The 20,919-nt window shown below is 41.5% G+C and overlaps 1 protein-coding gene across 50 annotated transcripts in view; it reads right to left on the bottom strand.

Annotated features, from left to right (window-relative positions):
• Positions 1–12,367: 12,367 nt before the first annotated feature.
• Positions 12,368–20,919, bottom strand: part of LOC110502424 (dual E2 ubiquitin-conjugating enzyme/E3 ubiquitin-protein ligase BIRC6) — a 141,982-nt gene continuing 133,430 nt past the window's right edge. For 48 of the 50 annotated variants that reach the window (XM_036959768.2, XM_036959775.2, XM_036959783.2 and 45 more), the window contains 2 exons: positions 14,863–14,997; positions 12,368–13,638 (listed from right to left, as the gene is read on the bottom strand). In XM_036959768.2, coding sequence (XP_036815663.2) covers positions 13,459–13,638; positions 14,863–14,997 — 315 coding nt within the window. In that variant the 3' untranslated portion in view covers positions 12,368–13,458. Of the gene's footprint in view, positions 13,639–14,131; positions 14,258–14,862; positions 14,998–20,919 lie in introns of all 50 variants that reach the window. The other 2 variants (XM_090216829.1, XM_090216833.1) reach the window with 1 other exon arrangement.

Here is a 20,919-nt window from a genome sequence, read left to right as displayed (position 1 = left end):
CAGCTTCTCTCCAGCTTTCATTAGTTCTTTATTTGAACAGGGATGCCTGTGGTGCTCATTAGCATTGATTGCATTGTGCTCACCTGATGAGAGTGAGGAAAGGCCTGAGAGACAGAGAGAGAGAGAGTAATGGGAAGGAGGAGAGGCTGGGTGTGCAGTAAAATAACTGGTAAACCTGAGCAAACTAAAACATCCCTGCAAGCTGACAGACATGTGCGGCAGGTAGCCTAGTGGTTAAGGGCATTGGGCCAGTAACCGAAAGGTTGCTAGTTCGAATCCCGAGCTAAATAACTATAAAAATGCATTACGTCCCAAAAATCTCTCCTTGCTCCTGAAGTGTGCACCTCTTCACAACTGCCAACAAAAATAGAATCCATGATGGGTAGTGAACAAGTGCACCAGGATTTGGGGAGAAAGGAGAGATTATTGGGACAAATGTTTTCAATACACAATGTCATAGTAGAAATCAAGAAAACCAATCATACATTCCTAACTGTCTTGTCATTTCAATATAATGCCATGTGTTTTGAGACTGATATTCAATGACAACCTGATATGCACCAAATGCTATTCTATTTCAGATTTGTCACGGAACAACAGAACAGCAATTATGGAAAACAATTCGACCTCAAAATTAGACAATTCATAAAATGGTTCTCACATTAAGCAGTCCTTAATGTAAGGCAAATCCATATGAATTGCCCAGGGCCTCAATATTCAAGTAACATTTCATCTATTACATTAGCGTAGATTTCGTAACTAGTCAGTGCAACAGCCTCATCTCTCTCCTACAAGCACGGGAACAGGAAGGTAACTACATTGTGTCATCGGTGTAAACGTGTTGGATTTAAACAACAAAAAACTTGCAGTGTAATGAAACAGGGCTAACGCTTCATTCACAATATATCATTTCAATCCAGCCTGATGTCAAAAATTGCAGAGAAGTGACGTCTTAAAATCACAGCCTAGTTTGCTTTATCCAAATATGACCAAAATATGTCATGTCTATTCCGACAACAGCCCAGACAACCATTACTTAGTTAGTGCTACATCACTTAACACAGCTACTGTGCCATCAGTGACTGGATGATGGGCGAGAATTATGACAGGATTGATTATTGTGCAAAGCCAGTGACCTCGGATTTAGCACAAATGAGCATACATACATACATAAAGAAAATAGCCGAGCATACATACATGTCAAGAAAATAGCCGAGCATATAGCCGCAGTGCATGGTGATTGTCCAGAGAGACTTAACGTTTTCCCATCACCGGGGCTGGGATGTTTGCCCCACGTGCGTGGCCGCAGCCTCAATGCAGTAAATTGACAAAAGAGTGTTCAGCGAAAGAGCCTGACAGCAATTAACTCACTATTGCTGCCTCTCATATTATTATATAATGTAGCAAGAAAACATTACAGAGACCAAGCTACTCATTAGTTTTGCTAGACATCTAGCTCCCGGCAAGTTATCACAGGCTGCTCGCACACTTGTGTTGTGAACAACATTAGCATGAGCAAAAGTAGTGGGATCTCCGGTTGGCCTTCAAAATAAAAGTAAAAGTCCCCCCATTGCAAACGGTAAAAATAGTGGAATCATGCCACAATTGGCTTAGTTAATCCTAAACAAGGTTGGAACATTAAATAAATTCAACAAAATGACAATTATTTAATTGTACACAAAAAAGTTTAAAATATGTTGGAAATTTAACTGTGGATGTATTAAGACTTCACATATAATAACTACAACGCTAATATTTGTGAAAACTCCTCAGTTGTGTTCTGTGAGTGCCACTGAGTAGGCTGATAACCCATTTAATGGACCCAAGATCCATAGGTAAGATGTACATTGCAATATGTACAGTAAGGGCTCCCGAGTGGGCAGCGGTCTAAGACACTGCATCTCAGTGCAAGAGGCGTCACTACAGTCCCTGGTTTGAATCCAGGCTGTATCACATCTGGCTGTGATTGGGAGTTCCATAGAGCGGCGCACAATTGGCCCAGCATCATCCGGGTTTGGCCTGGGTAGGCCGTCATTGTAAATAAGAATTTGTTGGTAACACTTGCCAAGTTAAATAAAGGTTAAATAAATAAATAAAATACTAATAAAATTGTCCAATGCACATAATAGGCCGAATAGTGTGGTGATTTCCCACAGGTAAAGTCCCTCACTAAAAGCTGTAAAGCTAATATTTGTGAAAACTCCTTAGAATTGTAATCTGTGGGAGTCACTGAGTAGGCTGGTAAAGCTGTACGTACATTGCAATATAATGCAATTCTGAAATCTAATACATGCAGTGCAATTTCAACAGGTTTTTTGTTCGTTTTTTGTCCAATTAACTAATTGTCTTTTGTGGAATTTACATAAGATTCCTACCTTGTTTAGTATTTCCTAGTCTAATTGTGGCATGATTTCACAACGTTTAACCTTTGCAAGTGTCAATGGGGGACTTTTATTATGCAGGCTAACCGCCGATTACACTATTGTTGCTGCTTATGTTGTTGTTGTGCATAGCCTCGGGCGAGATAGCTACCGATATAACAATATTGTGTAACAATATTGTGTAACAATATTGTGACAATAACGTAGCTAGCTATAGTTGGGTTTAAAAGTAACAGTATGAGTCTATGATATTAATATTCAGTCAATTGCACGTGCCAAAATTTGACTACTCTGCGGTGTAGTGAGCCACTACTCCATTCTCGGCTCGTGTTAACCGTTAAAGTTAGATTCTAAGGTGTCTCCCACAAATTGACAGCTAGTTGTTTCCAACCTGTGTTGTCATGAACTAACTAACTAGTAAGTTTCAAGGAATCAGAACACGTTGCCCAAATATTTAACATTTAAACATTCCACATTCAAATTACGCTATCACACCATTGACAAACCGACTGACAGTGGCTAACTGCGAGCCATGCATTTCTTCGTCTCCACATTATTATTTTAGTTAGCTAGCTACTCATTAGCTGAACGTATTAGCCACCAGCGTTATTTGTGACGGTAGCTACAATACTCACAAAACTAGGTAAACTACACCAAAATGTACAATTTGATTTATACTGCTTGTCGAATAAATTATTAATAATCTCACCTGCAGCGCTGAAAACATTCTGCTTCCATTCAGTTGCCTCGCCGCTTGGTTTCAGAAAACCCCGGAGCACGGGAATCTCAGCGTCCCGCAACATCCCCAAATGTGATTTGCAGCAGTCTTACAATGAAGTCAATACTGTTTCCAACCGGGATCGGCATAATTGTAAATTGACAATATATACCCTTACTGCTGTAATGTAGGTTATTTCAACTCAATGGTATACATTTGTGTATTTCAACCCATGTACTGTGAGTGACATCAGTGTGCAGCCATGACAGATAGTCATTGCATCATGGGAAACCTAATAAGGAGGGTGCTGGCATTGATACTTTTCTAATATCTCTGGTGCTGGTCGTGCAAGTGACTTTGGTGCCTGTGAAGAACAGCTGCCTCACAGGCTGATGTTTGCGCCACTGCTGCCTCACAGGCTGATGTTTAACCAACTCCGCCCATTCTTTCCCAGCCAATCAAAGAATGCTGCCTCACAAGCTGACGAGAGAGTGGTGAGGAGGAGGAGTCTACAATGTCCAGAATGGACTTCGCCATTCATTTTCTGTATTCAGGGTTCACTCAAACAGCGTTTTAAGCTTTGTTTTAATATTTACAATCTCTGCTGATTTCAGGATTGTATAATAATAATAATGTATATCGATTTGCTCTCCTTAAATTGAAGTTTTCTGATTTATGCCTTTCATTTTCTGAATTATTTGCTCAAACTTTTCGTCACCAGCTCCTGATATCAGGGCATAAAAACTACAATCTGTATCCTGAATTATGTGGGCGCACTAAGGCTCAAACTAGTTTTTCCATGGTTTTCTCTGGCAAAACTAGCTGGCTAGGTGAACTATGCTAGTTTCCTCATTGCCAAACTTCATATATACTTCATTATATACAAAGGGTCAGCAGAGATCCTCCTCCTTACCACTCTATACCCAAATAATGTTGTTGACTCGTCCCATACTCGTATTTGTGGCCAAAGCATAAATTTGAGAAAACAGTAAAAATAAACAGTAAATATAAATGCTTACTATTTCCTCATAGAAGCTGATGTCATTCTGAGTGGGATGAGCTGGACGGTATACACCCACACCATTTTGTTGTTGGTATACACCTACACCATTCCAACACAGAAAATATGATTTTTAACATACTTAATAAAAAAATGGAAGAAAAACTATTTCCTTCATATTGTAATTAATTAAAGGTCATATTTCATATAAATATGGAAATACTGGACAGTTACTTTAAAGGTTAGTGGGTCTCAAAGCTAGCAGTTTCACCCACAGCCTCCGAGGCTAGTCTATGTGCAAGGCTCCTCGGAGGCTGATCAGAGTAAATAGGGACCTTACAGGGTGGTCTATAATAAATGTTCCTTGCAGGCTGGTCAGTGTAAATAGGGGCCTCGCAGGCTGGTTTATAATAAAGGTTCCTTGCAGGCTGGTCAGTGTAAATAGGGGCCTCGCAGTCTAGTCTATAAGGGCTTCCGAGTGGCGCAGCATTCTAAGGCACTGCATCTCAGTGCTAGAGGTGTCACTACAGACCCTGCTTCTGTTGTATCCTGAGCAGCAGTACGACTGGGAGTCACTGGGACCCTACAGAGATGTCACTCCTGTCATCCTCCCCTGGAGGAGTAGAGGGAGAGGGACGTCACCGCTCTACTGTGGGACAACATGGCCCTCCTCTACCCTAGCAGAATTAAGGTACTCTCCATGGATTAATAACAAATATACTCCTACATTTGATTTAGTTTTGTCATTTGTCTTTTTCAGAGGGGGGTTACAGGTGCATAAACAATCAAATAAATGCATACAAAGATAACCCCTCCCACCTCAGTCCCCATCCAAGTGCCCGTATCTTCCCTCCTTCCCACCAAGAAACCCTGCCTCCTAACCCATCCCACCCAGCAACCAAGGTTGCTTATCAGTCCCCCTCCCCATTCATCCTAAGTCTCCACTTACATTCCCCCAGCCCCCTACAAAGACCAAAGATCCCCTTCCCGTACCACCTCTTCTCTGTGGGCCTGAATGGAAAGAAAGTAACAAAAGTCTAAATAAATATATATAATTGGTTTGTACTGTATGTGTGGGGCTTTAGCGGAGATTGTTCATTACAGATTCAAGTATATTTGTCCAGGCCTCAATTGTTCCTTTAAAAATAATAATAATATTTAACCTTTATTAAACTAGGCAAGTGGGAGAGAGTGAAGTGGGAGAGAGTGAGGTGGTTGCCATGTTAGAGCCCAGCAGTGATCTTTCTTGATTGATTGAGAAATTCAAGGGGCTATCATCATTAAGTAACATAATAGATGGAAAGCATTGAACATTTAAATTACAAATGAATTTTGTTACTTTACTCCCGAAGCATTTAACTGAAGGGCAAGATTAACGCTCTCCTTCTGTCCCATCAGGAATACTGACATAAGGCTGCAGGGTGTGGTGCTGCGTAGGCATCTCCAAATCAGAGCTGCTGCCCCTGGGATTGGTCCCAGACCGTCTAATGCGGCAGGGGTCATAACCTTTTACAATAGAGATGACATTCACATGTTGATCTGTCCTATATTTTGTGTCCTCATAGTACTCTCAGATCATTGTTTGCATAAATAGATTAAGGAAAAATCTATGAAACTTTAGATAGTCAAATATTCAGTGGTGATTGTGTGGAAAACTAAAATGGACAGTTAGTGACGTAATACAGTTATTTTGAAAATGTTATTCTTTATCCCTAATTGAACCCTAAGCTGTACCCTACATCCCTTTGGAGATATGGGAGGACTTGACATGTACACTACCGGTCAAAAGTTTTAGAACCCCTACTCATTCAAGGGTTTTTCTTTATTTTTACTATTTTCTACATTGTAGAATTATATATAGACATCAAAACTATGAAATAACACATATGGAATCATGTAGTAACCAAAAAAGTGTTAAACAAAGGTAGCGAGGTAGTCACCTGGAATGCAATTAACAGGTGTGCCTTATAAGTTAATTTGTGGAATTTCTTTGAAATCATGTAGTAACCAAAAAAGTGTGAAACAAATCTAAATATATTTTATATATGATATTCTTCAAATAGCCACCCTTTGCCTTGATGACAGCTTTGCACACTCTTTGCATTCTCTCAACCAGCTTCACCTGGAATGCTTTTCCAACAGTCTTGAAGGTGTTCCCACATATGCTGAGCATTTGTTGCTGCTTTTTCTTCACTCTGCAGTCCGATTCATCCCAAACCATCTCAATTTGGTTGAGGTCTAGGGATTGTGGAGGCCAGGTCATCTGATGCAGCACTCCATCACTCTCCTTCTTGGTAAAATATCCCTTACACAGTCTGGAGGTGTGTTGGGTCATTGTCCTGTTGAAAAACAAATGATAGTCCCACTAAGCCCAAACCAGTTGGGATGGCGTATCGCTGCAGTATTCTATGGTAGCCATGCTGGATAAGTGTAAATTAAATTCTAAATAAATCACAGACTGCGTCACCAGCAAAGCACCCTCACACCATAACACCTTCTCCAAGATTTACAGTGTGAAATACACATGCAGAGATCATCCATTCACCCACATCGGGCCTCACAAAGACATGGTGGTTGGAACCAAAAATCTCAAATTTGGACTCTAGACCAAAGGACACATTTCCACTGGTCTAATGTCCATTGCTTGTATTTCTTGGCCCAAGCAAGTCTCTTCTTCTTATTGGCGTCCTTTAATAGTGGTTTCTTTGCAGCAATTCGACCACGAAGGCCTGATTCACACAGTCTCCTCTGAACAGTTGATGTTGAGATGTGCCTGTTACTTGAACTCTGTGAAGCATTTATTTGGGATGCAATTTCTAATGAACTTATCCTCTACAGCAGAGGTAACTTTGGGTCTTCCATTCCTGTGGCAGGCCTCATGAGAGCCAGTTTCATCATAGCGCTTGATGGTTTTTGTGACAGCACTTGAAGAAATGTTCAAAGTTCATGAAATTTTCCAGATTGGCTGACCTTCATGTCTTAAAGTAATGGTGGACTGTCGTTTCTCTTTACTTTTTGAGCTATTCTTAATATGGCCATAATATGGACTTGGTCTTTTACCAAATAGGGCTATCTTCTGTATATCACCCCTACCTTGTCACAACACAACTGATTGGATCACGCGCATTAAGAAGAAAATAAATTCCACAAATTGACTTATAACAAGGCACACCTGCTAATTGCATTCCAGGTGACTACCTCACTATCTTTGTTTAACACTTTTTTGGTTACTACATGATTCCATGTGTTATTTAATAGTGTTGATGTCTTCACTATTATTCTACAATATAGAAAATTGTAAAAATAAAGATAAACCCTTGAATGAGTAGGTGTGTCTAAACCTTTGACTGGTAGTGTAAGTAGTATCATAATGGCTTTATTAGCCCTACCAGTTTTACAAGTGGATAAACAGTGCATCAGGAGTCCTGTGATATTGTACACAATCCATTAGACAAGGAGCCATTTCCCAGACAAAGATTAAGCCTGGTCCTTGACTAAAAAGCATGTTCAACTGAGAATTTCCATTGACAGTGCTTTTTTGTCCATGACTAATATGACTACAGCTCAGCATTCAGCACTATAGTACCCTCGAAGCTCATTATTAAGCTTGCTGGTGCAGGTCTCAACCTCGCCCTGTTTGATTGGGTCCTGGAATTCCTGACGGGCCGCCCCCCAGATGGTGAAGGTAGGAAACAACATCTCCACTTCGCTGATCCTGAACACTGGGGCCCCACAAGGGTGCGTGCTCAGCCCCCTCCTGTACTCCCTGGTGTCAGGAAAACAACCTCTCACTCAACGTCAACAAAACAAAGGAGATAATAATGGACTTCAGGAAACAGCAGAGGGATCACCCCCCCTATCCACAGAGACGGGACAGCAGTGGAGAAGGTGGAAAGTTTCAAGTTCCTCGGCATACACAACACGGACAACCTGAAATGGTCCACCTACACAGACAGTGTGGTGAAGAAGGCGCAACAGCTACAGCACCTCTTCAACCTCAGGAGACTGAAGAAATGTGGCATGTCACTTAAAACCCTCACAAACTTCCACAGATGCACAATTGAGAGCATCCTGTCGGGCTGTATCACAGCCTGGTACGGTAACTGCACCCCCGACAACCGCAGGGTTCTCCAGAGGGTGGTGCGGTCTGCACAACACTGGGGGCAAACTACCTGCCCTCCAGGACTCCTACAGAACCCGATGTCACAAGAAAGCCAAAAAGATCATCAAGGACAACAACCACCCGAGCCACTGCCTGTTCGCCCCTCTACCATCCAGAAGACGAGGTCAGTCTCTCTGGGACCGAGAGACTGAAAAATAGCTTCTATCGCAAGGCCATCAGACTGTTAAACAGCCATCACTAACACAGAGAGGCTGCTGCCTACATACTGTACAGACTTGAAATCAATGGCCACTCTAATAAATGGATCACTAGTCACTTTATTAATGGCACTTTAATAATGAAGTTTACATATCTTGCACTACTCATCCCAGATGTATATACTTTATTTTATACCATCTATTGCATCTCGTCTATGTCGGTTGGTCATGGCCCATTCATATATTTGTCCACTCTTATTCCATCCCTTTACTTAGATGTGTGTATTAGGTAGTTATTGTGGAATTGTTAAATTACTTGTTAGATATTGCTGCACTGTCGGAACTAGAAGCACAAGCATTTCGCTACACTCACAATAACATCTGGTAACCATGTGTATGTGACCAATACGATTTGATTAGGCTAAATCAATGTCTGGGAAACCAGCCCTAAGAATACCCTAAAAATTCAATCTAAAACTTTGGGGCCTATTGCAACCATCGATAGCCACCAGATTATCGCCAGCTGATCTCTCGTTAAACCATCAATACTAGCTAAATGAACTTGCATAGCAGTCACTTGTGCGCTTCGCACATGGGCCATGGCTATTTTCCCTTTTTGTCTGTGATCTGGCTAGTGTAAATGTGTTAGTGAAATGTAATCTTATTTTCTATTGAGTAGAGCACAGATGCCAGATAATCACTGGTCAAACCAAAAATGATATAATGGAAATGGAAGGAACTGTCCCTAGCTGAAACTGGCATCTCTGTATCTGTTTTGTTTCAAGGTTGAGTGGTTGGAAGACCAATAGTAATGAATATATATATCTTTTTTTGAATTACGACTCAGGTGACTACATGGGTTGTGTCGTGTCATAACGCTTTGAGCATTTGACTTTATACCTTTCAGCCAATCTGTCATCTTTCTGTAGGATCCTGGGGGGAATTGGAAGGTTCTCCTCTTTATAAAAATCAGATGGGTGATTTATCTTGATCATGCTAAGTGGCTCCCAGAGGGAGTTTGTGTGTGTGTGCGCAGAAGGAACGTTTAGGGAGAGGCATATGAGTTACAGGAATTCACTAGAAGCATGCAGGTGAGGCACTGTCTATCCCCACCAAAACCTGTAGTACTGTGCCACAAATGGGAGCAAGAGGAGGGATTGTACTTGAAATAGGTTGATTACCCTACATTTATTGTTTGCTCTTTCATGGGATGAGAACAGTCGTGATGTAGTGATGAACATGACCCCACAACATCACCACTAATGAACAATTATCATGAAAGGACTACTACAGTCATAGCCTTTACTTGTGCAGAGCTTCTCACAAAATATTTCCTTGAGCAGGGCATTAAGTCACATGGACTCTTAATGAAAATGATCCCATGGCTGGCTGACCTTTTCTTCTCCACTGTCAGTGGTTTACTCCAGTGAGACTCTAGTACGGTATGCTGCTCCTGGAGATAAAGCCAGTGAGTAAGCCTACTGTTTGACATGAGACAAAAACAACATCAAAATGATTCAGAGCGCCAGCATGGCGCATTGATAGAGCTCTCGGCTGTTTTTCTCAAAGCATGGGAGGCTCTAGTCTAAGGTTTGTTTTCTCCACCACTCGTTCTCCTTTCCCCTCCCCATCTCCCCTTTCCTCCTATTTGTGCATTACATTTAAGAGAAGTGTGCTTGAGCGTGTCATGGAATTCTTCACAGGCTCTTTGGAGTGGCTTTGAGGAACGGAAGAAAGACCATGGTGAATAGGGCTGTGATTTACCTTTCCAGAGGCATGCTTCCAATTTAAAGAGCTGTCAAGGACACACCACTGTTCAACTGATGAGAGGTCATTTTCAAGACTTTCTTTCAGGGGAAACAAACAAAAGATTTGCTGTTAAAGACAACAGCTGACACCTGCAGTGCGCAGATGCTGTTTGAAGCTCAGGCTACCAAACCATACATCCAAAGCTCCAACACGCATACTATTCTCACATTGATTGCCAGAGCAGTGTGAAGAGAAATTGTTTTAAAAAAAAATCCCCAGACACCCGTGTTTTTTACTGCTCTATAAATGTATACAAAGGAAGGTGTGTTCGTGCTTGGGGAGATAAGGGAGATGTTGACTTTCATTGTTGCAGTCTGAATTATGTCTGTTTGGAAGCCTATTGTAGCTTGTTCTTCTACTTTTGGAGAGGCCATGAAACATTACCTCATCAGTCCTGCAGGAAAGGGCTGAGCTTGGCTCTTTCAAAACAGAGTACCTTTCTTTGAAAGCAAGTCTGTGCACACTGGCAGATAGCTAGCCAGGTTTCATTGCCAAGGTTAAATGATACCAAACCACACCACCAAAAGCTGAGTGAGGCTACCATCTCCTATAACAAACCAGGGGCTGTGTGAATAACACAATCTACTGGTAAAATACAAAAGATGGTTTAAGTTAGAAGGAAAAATGTACAATGAAAACCAGTGCCCTAGAAACAATTGTACATTAATTCAATTATCAAAACATTTTGGAAAAGGTAATATATTGCAATAAGAAATGAGACAAAAACAAACAGCATCAAACTCACCGTTCAACATTTCAAGTGTTTCATTAGGATTGATTCCCGACAATTCATTCAAACCCTGCTGTAGGTACTCTGTAGCCCATAGGATTGTCACATACCATGTTGTGAAAGATTCTCCAAATGGCGCTTTACACTCAATGCATTTTCCAGAAGGCATTTCTCCCTCTACTTCACTGTGAGGTTTAAAGCATAGGATGAAAATTGCATAGTGGGGGGCTAAATCACAGAAGCACATCCACCGTGCTATTCTCCTTCATCCTACACCATAATCCGTGTATCCAAGCTCGCTGTACAGCAGTTTTGTCAGTCATTCCCAAAGGCAGAGTTCATTGTGGGAAAGGGATAGCAAGAAAGGAAAAGGTGAGTCTTCTCAGTGAGTCTCAATGTTGCACAGTCTTCATATAGAACTGTTGAGATGTATTAATTATATTTGGTTAGGAGACACCTAGCACAACATACAGCCAGCCATGATTCACACTACATCAAGCTGGATGTTGACTTTGGTAATTACATTATGATAGTAAAATGCAAAAGCCAATATAAGCAGTGGTATAAAGTACTTAAGTAAAAATACTTTAAAGTACTAATTAGGTAGGTATTTTGGGGTATCGGTACTTTACGATTTGTATTTTTGACAACTTTAACTCCACTACATTCCTAAAGAAAATAATGTACTTTTTACTCCATACATTATCCCTGACACCCAAAAGTACTTGTTACATTTTAAATGCTTAGCGGGACAGAAAAATTGTCCAATTCCCACACTTATCAAGAGAACATGCCTGGTCATCCCTACTACCTCAGATCTGGCGGACCACTAAACACAAATGCTTCCTTTGTAAATTATGTGTTGGAGTGTGCCGCTGGCTATCCGTAAATAAAAATAAAAAAACAAGAAACTCATGCCATCTGGTTAAGGAATTTGAAATTATTTATACTTTTAATTTTGGTACTGTAGCAAATTTAAAACCAAATACTTTTACTCAAGTAGTATTTTACTTGATTTTCACTTGAGTCATTTTTTATATGAAGCTTTACTTTTACTCAAGTATGACAACTGGGTACTTTCTCCACCACTGAATATGAGCTCATCTATCTTATGGTAAGGAGGTTAGGAAGGCTCTACCTTCAGAGGACTGACAGTTGTGGAAGGCCAAACTAGCAATGGAAACAATCGGCAACCCAAAAACTGTACCAGCAAAGACAAAAGTATATCTAAACATGTTACTCGTATACAGTAGATAGCCTGTTTCCCTGCACTGGGCCTCATCTGACTGTACAGTAGCAGCTCATGCGCCTATGTGGATTGGCACCATGTTTTCCTTTATATATACTTTTAGATCAGAGATTCCAAGTGTTGTTCAAAAATGCAGAAAGAACCATTCGCACAATCAATAAACATTTTCAAGCTCCATTTAATGTCCTACCAAAAGGAGTATGTGACTGAACCGGGATGGAGTAAAGTAGGAAGTGCTTTATCTTTTACTGGAATCAAATTAAAATAGACGAAGGGATTTTAGCCAAACAGTGGAATGATGTGTGTAGAAATGTCAAATAATCAGTGAATAAACTCTTTCAAAGTATCTGGTGGTATTGATGTCAATGTAGATAAAAAGGCACATGCCAGCTTGGCATCTTATGAGAATTGTTTAACACACACAATCGCATACACATGCAGAAGCATTCACATACATATCCCAAGCACATCTTACATACACTCATCTACACAATCAGATCAGTGTATATATAGGGGGCAAAGTAAAACAGGTTGCATTTATTAAACTTGCATTGAATTAGTGGGGCAAAAAAAAAAAGTGTGCATTTTTTTCAACAGCCTGTAAAAAAAAAAAAAGGTAAGTAATCATAGCAATTAAGAACGTCCATTTCAGCCTTTATTGAAGTTTACAGGATCCTGTAGAAATCAATGGGCAACCAGAAGATTTCTCAAATTCAGGAAAGTGTATGTGTTCTTTTAAATAGTATCCTTAAAGAATGACCAATACATTCTTGGTTACAACTGTTCTTGCGCTAACAGTCAATTTTTTTTGTTGAAATTAACATTCATTAAACATTCTCTAAAGGTATGCTAGTTCCCTTATATATTCTGTGATTCCCTCTGTCATTATGTATACATAAACAAGTTTAATAACATACCAATCAGTGGTTAATTCACAATTGAAAAAAAAAAGCACAAAAAGTTTACACTTTTACAGGTAAATAAAAGAATTTGTTTGTCAACTGTTTCCTTAAGGGCATAGCATAGTTCGGAGTTTTGTCTTATTTTTGTTGGTTTGTATGCAGTTTCATTCTCATCTTTTTTCTTTGTCCTATTTTTTCAGCTATTACATAATTAGATTCTTACATACAAATATTGACAAAATGGTGGCTTGTGCTTCGAAGCCTTCAAAGTCTATTTAATAACAATAGTAATAGTCGTGAGGAGGAGTAGCCGCGGCTAAGGGTGGAGGGGTGCAGGGAAGGGCAGGACTCATAGCAGGCCCTCACTGCAGGGGGCGTCTTGGCTGCCGCTTGGCTTCTCCGCATCCTGATTGGGCAGCTCTTTGACCATGAGGGCGGCACTCTTCTCTGAGAACTCCTCCCCGTCAGGCTCCAGGCCCTCGGGGCAGGGCAGCTTCAGCAGTTCCTCTCGTAGCTGGGCCGTGTGCCTCTGAATGGGGGAGAGGGACAGAGGACACAGGGTTACCACCACAGGGCTCAGTTCAGAGCTACTATTTGCTGTGATGGGGCAAGTACAAACATGGGCTCTTACAAGGAAACTGATTTATACTCTACCCCACAGTTATGACAAGGCCTGTGAACTCTAAAAACTCTTCCAAACCAATACAAATTTCAAGCCCTTCATTTAAAAAGATGCACAATGTAGAAATCACTTCACCATTTCCTGGTTGCTAAAATGTTGGCCTAATTTCAGTTTGTGGCAAAACAAGCAAGTGTAGTATAGAGAGTCATTGTATGATCTAAATCATAGCTAAATATATTTTCTATAAACAAAATATAGTATTTTCAGCTGTTGTACAAAGCCTAAAGTAAAAGACACAAAAACAAAACTTTAAAAAAGGAAGCATAGAAGTAGTGCCCATAGAACAGATCTACCGCTTCTTACACTTGCTTTCAATGAGAATGACAGATCAAGAACTCACATTTCTGTGTGAATTTTGTCAGGTCGCCCAAAAAGTTACATATTGTAGCTTGAAGTTTGTCCAAAATACTCTTGAGCTCACATGAATCCATTCCAGTTGCCTTCTCAGCGCCAAATCAGAGTATCTCTGTGACGAGAGCATACAGTAAACCAATGAAAAATGACCACTTCCAGCACTTTACCTTAAATGTTTTACCAAAAAAACAAAACAATGTGCACCAAAACAAACCCATCGTTTCAGAACCTAAACCTGTTTTCTGGAGCAAGAGGAAAAACCATGAAGGTAATGGGACTACACAGACCTCTGTAGCCCTGCTTTAAAAACAGCACCGAGTGCTTCCACAGCACTGTGCTGCGGCCCCTCTGTCTTTTATCAGTGTGTCGGGGAGATTATTTACACTGGGTATTAATTGTGGTTATTAAAAGCCAGAGGAACGGAGTCTAGCTGCCAGTGAGCTTAGGGAAGTAGGACGCAGGTCCCTGATCTGTTCCTCCATGGCTGCCTCGAGACTGTCAAGAGGGGGAAGCCGGCTAGTGCATGAATCAAGCCTGTCCACCATGCATAAAACACCAGGGATGTCACTCTCCTCCTGAGAAACCAATTCAGACTTCCTTAACCAGGACTGTGTGTATACATATAAGTGAAAGGGGGATGGGGTATTCACTTCTGTGGAGAAGGACAAAATTCTGATACAATGCGAGGTCTCCTGTAGATGAATAGTGTTTGTTTACCTTCAACGCAGCAGCGTGATGGGACATGGTGCGGCCCACTCTCTTGTCACTGCTGTACTGCTGGATGTCTGCGATCCACTCCTCACACTGCGCCATGACTTCCACCCGCTTCAGGTAGAAGTGCTTGTGTATCACCTGGGGATTACAACACAGCCATGAGACTCAGAAACAACATGCAACACATGCACCTGCAGGTCCTCATTATTGAAACTCATCTCTAGTTTATAGCCATTTCGTTTTTAGGAGTTTTTTCTGTCTGTATGACCTGACCAGGAACATCTCTGGGCCCTAGTTAGAATGCTTGAAATATGCTGAGAAATGTAGACGTTGCATCCATGACACACTGGATAATGAAAATGACCATAATGAAAATATAATTCAAATTTTCCGATTGTTCTTCAACTGAACTGCTGTCCTAAGGCCCAGATGATGGAATAGTGAAATGAGAGCCAGCAAGTTTTGGATTAAATTTCCCATGGTTCATACTGGAAAGGACAAATGGTGAGCGCAGTGAAAATATGTATTTTTTCCGCAAAATTCTGATCAGGCCCCTCCAGGTGCCGTAACGGTCAGTGCTATCCGGGATCCCTACACTACACCACTAACCCCTACCTTAACCCTTACAATTTTAAAATGACAACTTCAATGGGGTAGGTATGTCCCAAGGATCCCAGATAGTAAGGACCTTGCCCCAACTTCTCCCTACCCAATTGGTAAGTTTATGAAGCTGAAAAAGCAGGATGTTGTGAAGAAAAGCATAACCTCTGAAAGTTCTCCTCTGCAGCGGGAAGCAGCAAGAGAACTGCTCGTTTCACTGACTGGGAAGGGAGTTGGATATCTGCAGTCAGGCTGCTTTGAAGTGGAGCGTTAACAGAAGCGCCATCTCTCCACTGAAAATGTTTTGGAGGAGAAGTGCTATGACGTCTCCCTTGACTGAGTTCTCTAGGTCTGCACAGATCCTGAGATGCTGGTTATGTATAAGAATTTTACGCCAAATGAACTGATAAGCAGAGTGATTTCTGTCATTATTTTAAAAAAAAATTCAGATCCCCAATAGCTGTTGAAGAACCAGCAGCTATTCTTCCTGGGATCTACACAAAACATAGTGTTCGTTATTTTGTCACGTTCTAATGGACAAGAACAGCAACACAAATTTGAACTAAGAACACTACATATGACATTTTTTTACATAATTAAAATGAGAAAAGAAAGCTTCTCCCAGCCACTGTTCTGGACTTGGGGACTGTGAAGAGACCCCTGATTGCGTGTCTTGTAGGGTACGTATACATGTTTGCGCTATGTTTTGCCCAGACATTTGGGTACTTTCAGCATGTCAATACTTCTTACAAAAACCAGCAGTGATGCAGTAATTGTCTCCTCTACTCTGAACCAGGAGACTGACATGCATGTTATTGACATACGCCCCTCTGTGTACATTTGATGGCCAGACGTGCTGCTCTGTTCTGGGCCAGCTGCAGCTTTTCTAGGTTCTTTTTTCCACACCTGATCATACAACTGGGCAATAGCCAAGATGCGACAAAACCAGAGCTTGCAGAACTTGTTTGGTTGCATGTGATGTTAAAAAAAGCAGATTCTCTCCATTACAGACAGACCTCTCCCCATCTTTACAACGGAATCAATATTATTTGACCATGTAAGTCTACAATCTAATAGTGCTGAGCGATTAACCGTAATGTCGGTTATTTTTCAGTTTTTAAAACAACTAATTGACATTGGTTCAATTATTTGAATTCCATGACTTTTTCCTTCTCTATAGATAAATCCAAACAAGCCCCAACTATGCGATGTAGTAGGGAGTTGTAGTTTCCAACAGGCCAATATTCTACATAGTTTAGGGCAGAAAACTTGGTAATTAACTACAATGACCATAATACATTGGGTGCCTACTGGTCTGGTCTGTGGTTCTTTTACGCATGCTATGTCAGGTTATTGCGCAGACAGAGTGTGAGAGAAGAATGGCATCAAGAGGGATAAGAGCAGTTGCTTTGGAAGGTCTACCTGAAAATACATGATCTTAGTGATTGATAGTTGGTATTAAGCAGTCAAACGTGCCTTATTTACTTTGAAGAATTACTAAAAAGGTGATTTTGTCAGACACCATAAGCAGCAGCTCTCTAGAGATGACTTGGAGTGAAATAACAAACTAAATCAAATTAAACAAATCTAATGTACACAACTGAAATGTGAATAAATGGTAAATAAGTGATAAGCAGTAATGGGCAGTCACTACCATCAAGGGACTTTTATTAATTGTGCCACTCCCAAGTTAATTTCCTCCCCCAGGTTAGATTAATGTCATATTGTAGGCTTCCCTTCTCGTAGGCCTATTACGTCATTTGTATTGCTCTGTCAGTGTCAGCAGAGTAGGCTACTCTGTAATTATTGTTGTATTAAGAAGATTATTCTGATGTCTCCAGTCATATAAAGTGTAGCAGAATTGCATGAAAGGTGTCTATAACAAGGCCAAGAAGAGCATCTGATCTACTGTTGCCTATAGCCTAGGTCTACTCTACTCCACTACCCGCTCAGCCATGCATTGAACGGTCTTTTTATTTTTTTACAAACAGTGATTGAGTTATATTATTAGCCTAAATTATGACCATCCAATCTACACACAAGTCGGCAAATGCGATGATGCATGGAACGCTTTATTATAAAAGGTGCTTTTAAAAAAAAAAATTGTGAAAATTAGCCCCCCCAAACTTGAAACTCACGTGCCGCTTAAGGCTAAAGAAAAACAGCTAGCCAAACAGTCTGGTTGGTGAACACCTGAGTTAAACGGTAACTACAGAAAAAAATATAAAATCTCAGATTATGAGGCTGGCTCTGTATGGGACACAGGCACATTATGGGACACAGGCCAGGTCATTATACATTTATTTATTTTTTATAATAAGACAATCGTTGCAACCAAATCATGTGCTGGTGTCACCAGTGGATAAAGTAGAACACTGAGGATTAAAATCCAATACCATCTAATATATTATATTGAAAGGCAGATCTAGGCCTGACGTTATGTGGGAGACCTCCATTTAACATAGTCGTTTTGAATTGGTGAGCGTTTCTAAAAGCCTAAGTACCCAGGGGCGTTTCGTGTTGGAAGGGCAGTGTGACTTCGGTACACACATCGATCACGGTATGGACGAAAAGCCTTGTGTACATATCCAAGAGTCACTGAACATGGATCACGTTACCCATCAGAACAGGGCGTCTTGACAAATTACCAATCCATGTGAGAGACACTCAATTACAACCAGACAAATGCCCATACGCACACACTGGCATGGTCTGTTGATTGTGTGCTCCATTTCTAGATAAATTAAGTGACCTTTTAGGTGAGCTGCCGTCCACTCATTATTCCAGAGGGCAGACGTGTGCATGTTTCCATGTGCTCCACACACACAGCGGTCAAGGGTGAGTATGAATCATGCTGTGGCCATTCAAATTGATTTTTTCATCCCGTCTGCTGTATGCTCACTCAGCCCCAGGTCTGCTCCCCTGCGAGCTCAGGTCTGCTACACTGACTACAGCATCGTAAATACTCCCACTCACGTCTAGCCTCAACTTCAGCCTCCCCTCTCAGTGTTCATTCCGAGTAGAGAACAGGAACCTCTGGAGGGGTAAAAATCACTACTTCAGGCAGAAGATTATGGGGTAAGTCATTAGCTGGGCTTCATTCAAGTAACGTTACCTTAAAAATGCATCCTCACTTCATTTCTTACTTGCCATTGATCACTGATCTTATGTGACTGGATTGGTGTCCACTATGCATGTATCGTATTGCTTTCACCTTTCCAATCAATGAAATCTTACCAAATTGGGAGTGCATATACGATAAGGTAATTGCTAATTCGCTGCTAATACGCGCCTATCCACAATGACTTCATGGCTAATTAGCTGTATTATATTCAGCGTCATTTAAAGTACCAAAGAAGGTAAGTGTAAGACAATCTATGCTGAACAAAAATAAAACGCAACATGTAGGTACCATATTTAATGAGCTGAAAAAACAATCCCAGAAACTTTCCATACGCACAAAAAGCTTATTTCGCTAAAATGTTGAGCACAAATTTGTTTGTATCCCTGTTAGTGAGCATTTCACCTTTGCCAAGATAACCCATCTACCTGTCAGGTGTGGCATATCAAGACGCTGATTAAACAGGATGATTTACACAGATGAACCTTGTGCTGTGGACAATAAAAGGCCACTTTAAAATGTAAAGTTTTGTTATACAACACAATGCCACAGATGTCTCAAGTTTTGTGGGAGCGTGCAATTGGCATGCTGACCACGACAATGTCCACCAGAGCGGTTGCCAGATAATTTAATGTTCATTTCTCTACCACAAGCCTCCTCCGTCATTTTAGAGAATTTGGCAGTACGTCCAGCTGGCCTCAACTGCAGACAACGTATATATTTTTGTAGAAGAACTAAAATCTGCTCCATAGTCAACTGCTAGGGAGGTGGTCTCAAGCCTAGTCTTGAACCCCCCTCCCCATTCATTCTAGGTGAGCATAGACCAGCAGTAATTCATGTACCGGTATTGACGATTTTTTTGTTGCGATAGTATCAAAGTGATTTGTTGTGTTCGGAGTTGCAGTCACACGCCTCGGCGCCTTTGGGAGAGGGAGTGAGTGTGTGTGACTACAGCTGGGACTGAGGCGGGGGTGGGCACAGCAGAGGGGAACGATGGCCTCCTTTCCCAAATGGGCAAAGGCGGCACGGCAGATGGCATGGCTTGGCCTCTGGATGGAAAGACAGCTCAGGTTTATTTACGCTGACAGACACAACGAGTCCAGCGATGTGTTTGTGTTCATGTCAGCATTGTCAATCATCGCCCCGGACACCGCGTCATCCTGACAGAGACGAGGAGACGCTCAGTGGCACGCTTGTAGAATCCCTCCCTGTTGCCAAAGACAAGGTCCTACTCAGTCACACAGATCCTGGTGACTAAACAGTGACATTTTAAAAGCCCCCATCGTCACTTTTGACTGACACGCTTCCCATCTGCAGAGGCAAGCAGTCGCTGCCACAGAATTGGGCCATGGGAGGGAGATTAGGGCAATGATCAATTTCCTTCCCAGCGTAGCCATGGAAACCCCGGTGGCTGTGGCACATCTTGGCTTTCCCTGCTCCGTGTGTGTGTCCAAAACCGGGCAAGCTTTCTCTCCCCATCTCTCAGTCACGAAACCCAACACAGGAGCCTTATCTCTCCTCCAGCTAGACTACAAAGCAGTATTCTCAACCAGGCTGTGCTGGGTTAGCAAGTTACACAGAGAGAGGAGAGGAGTCAACGCCCCAGCCTCGATAGGTCCCACTGGGCAGAGGTGTCTTGTTAAAACCCATCAATAATGCACCGTAATGGAGTGTGCTCAACACAATGACTAATTTCCTTGACAGGGTGTGCGAGCTGCTCTCTCTCAGTGTGCGTGTGCGCGGTCCCGCCACTGATGCATCCTCCTCTTGTTTACATGAAAAATGAACACGCAAGGAAGCTAGCTCCATCTGCTCTGGAAGGTCCTTGAACCGTGAATCAATCACACTGTATAATACACCTGGTCAGGGCTGGTAGAGGTCAGGACAAGAACACGCTCCTCTCTTAATGGTTTCCATAACTTACCCCTTTTCACGACCATACAGCCCCACAGTGGAAGTGTCGTAATAGCCATGAAATCAGGCGGTCAAACAAGGAAATGGTTCCAATCGTTTTTCATTTTTCCCATAGGGGATTTTAGAAAAACATAAAATATGGGCTGTGTTTTATGTGGGCTTACCCTGGCGGTGTTTCATGTAGGCTTAGTCTGGCGTTTTGATAACCATGTAAATCTCTCTCGGACAAGATTAATTTAATCAATATATATTCGGCTGTGTTTACTCAGTTTCGAAAGTGATAATTAGCATCAATCAAAGTAGACATCATGCAAGACTACAAATCCCTGCAAGCTCCTGCACATCTCTACCTTTGTTATTTTTATTTTACTAGGCAAGTCAGTTAAGAACAAATTGACAGATTTGTACTTTGTCAGCCCGGGGAT

The sequence above is a fragment of the Oncorhynchus mykiss genome, chromosome 23 (genome assembly GCF_057628025.1).
Source record: "Oncorhynchus mykiss isolate SJ-2025 chromosome 23, ASM5762802v1, whole genome shotgun sequence".
In the NCBI taxonomy this organism is placed as follows: Eukaryota; Metazoa; Chordata; class Actinopteri; order Salmoniformes; family Salmonidae; genus Oncorhynchus; species Oncorhynchus mykiss.
This window is presented reverse-complemented; position numbering and strand designations above follow the sequence as displayed.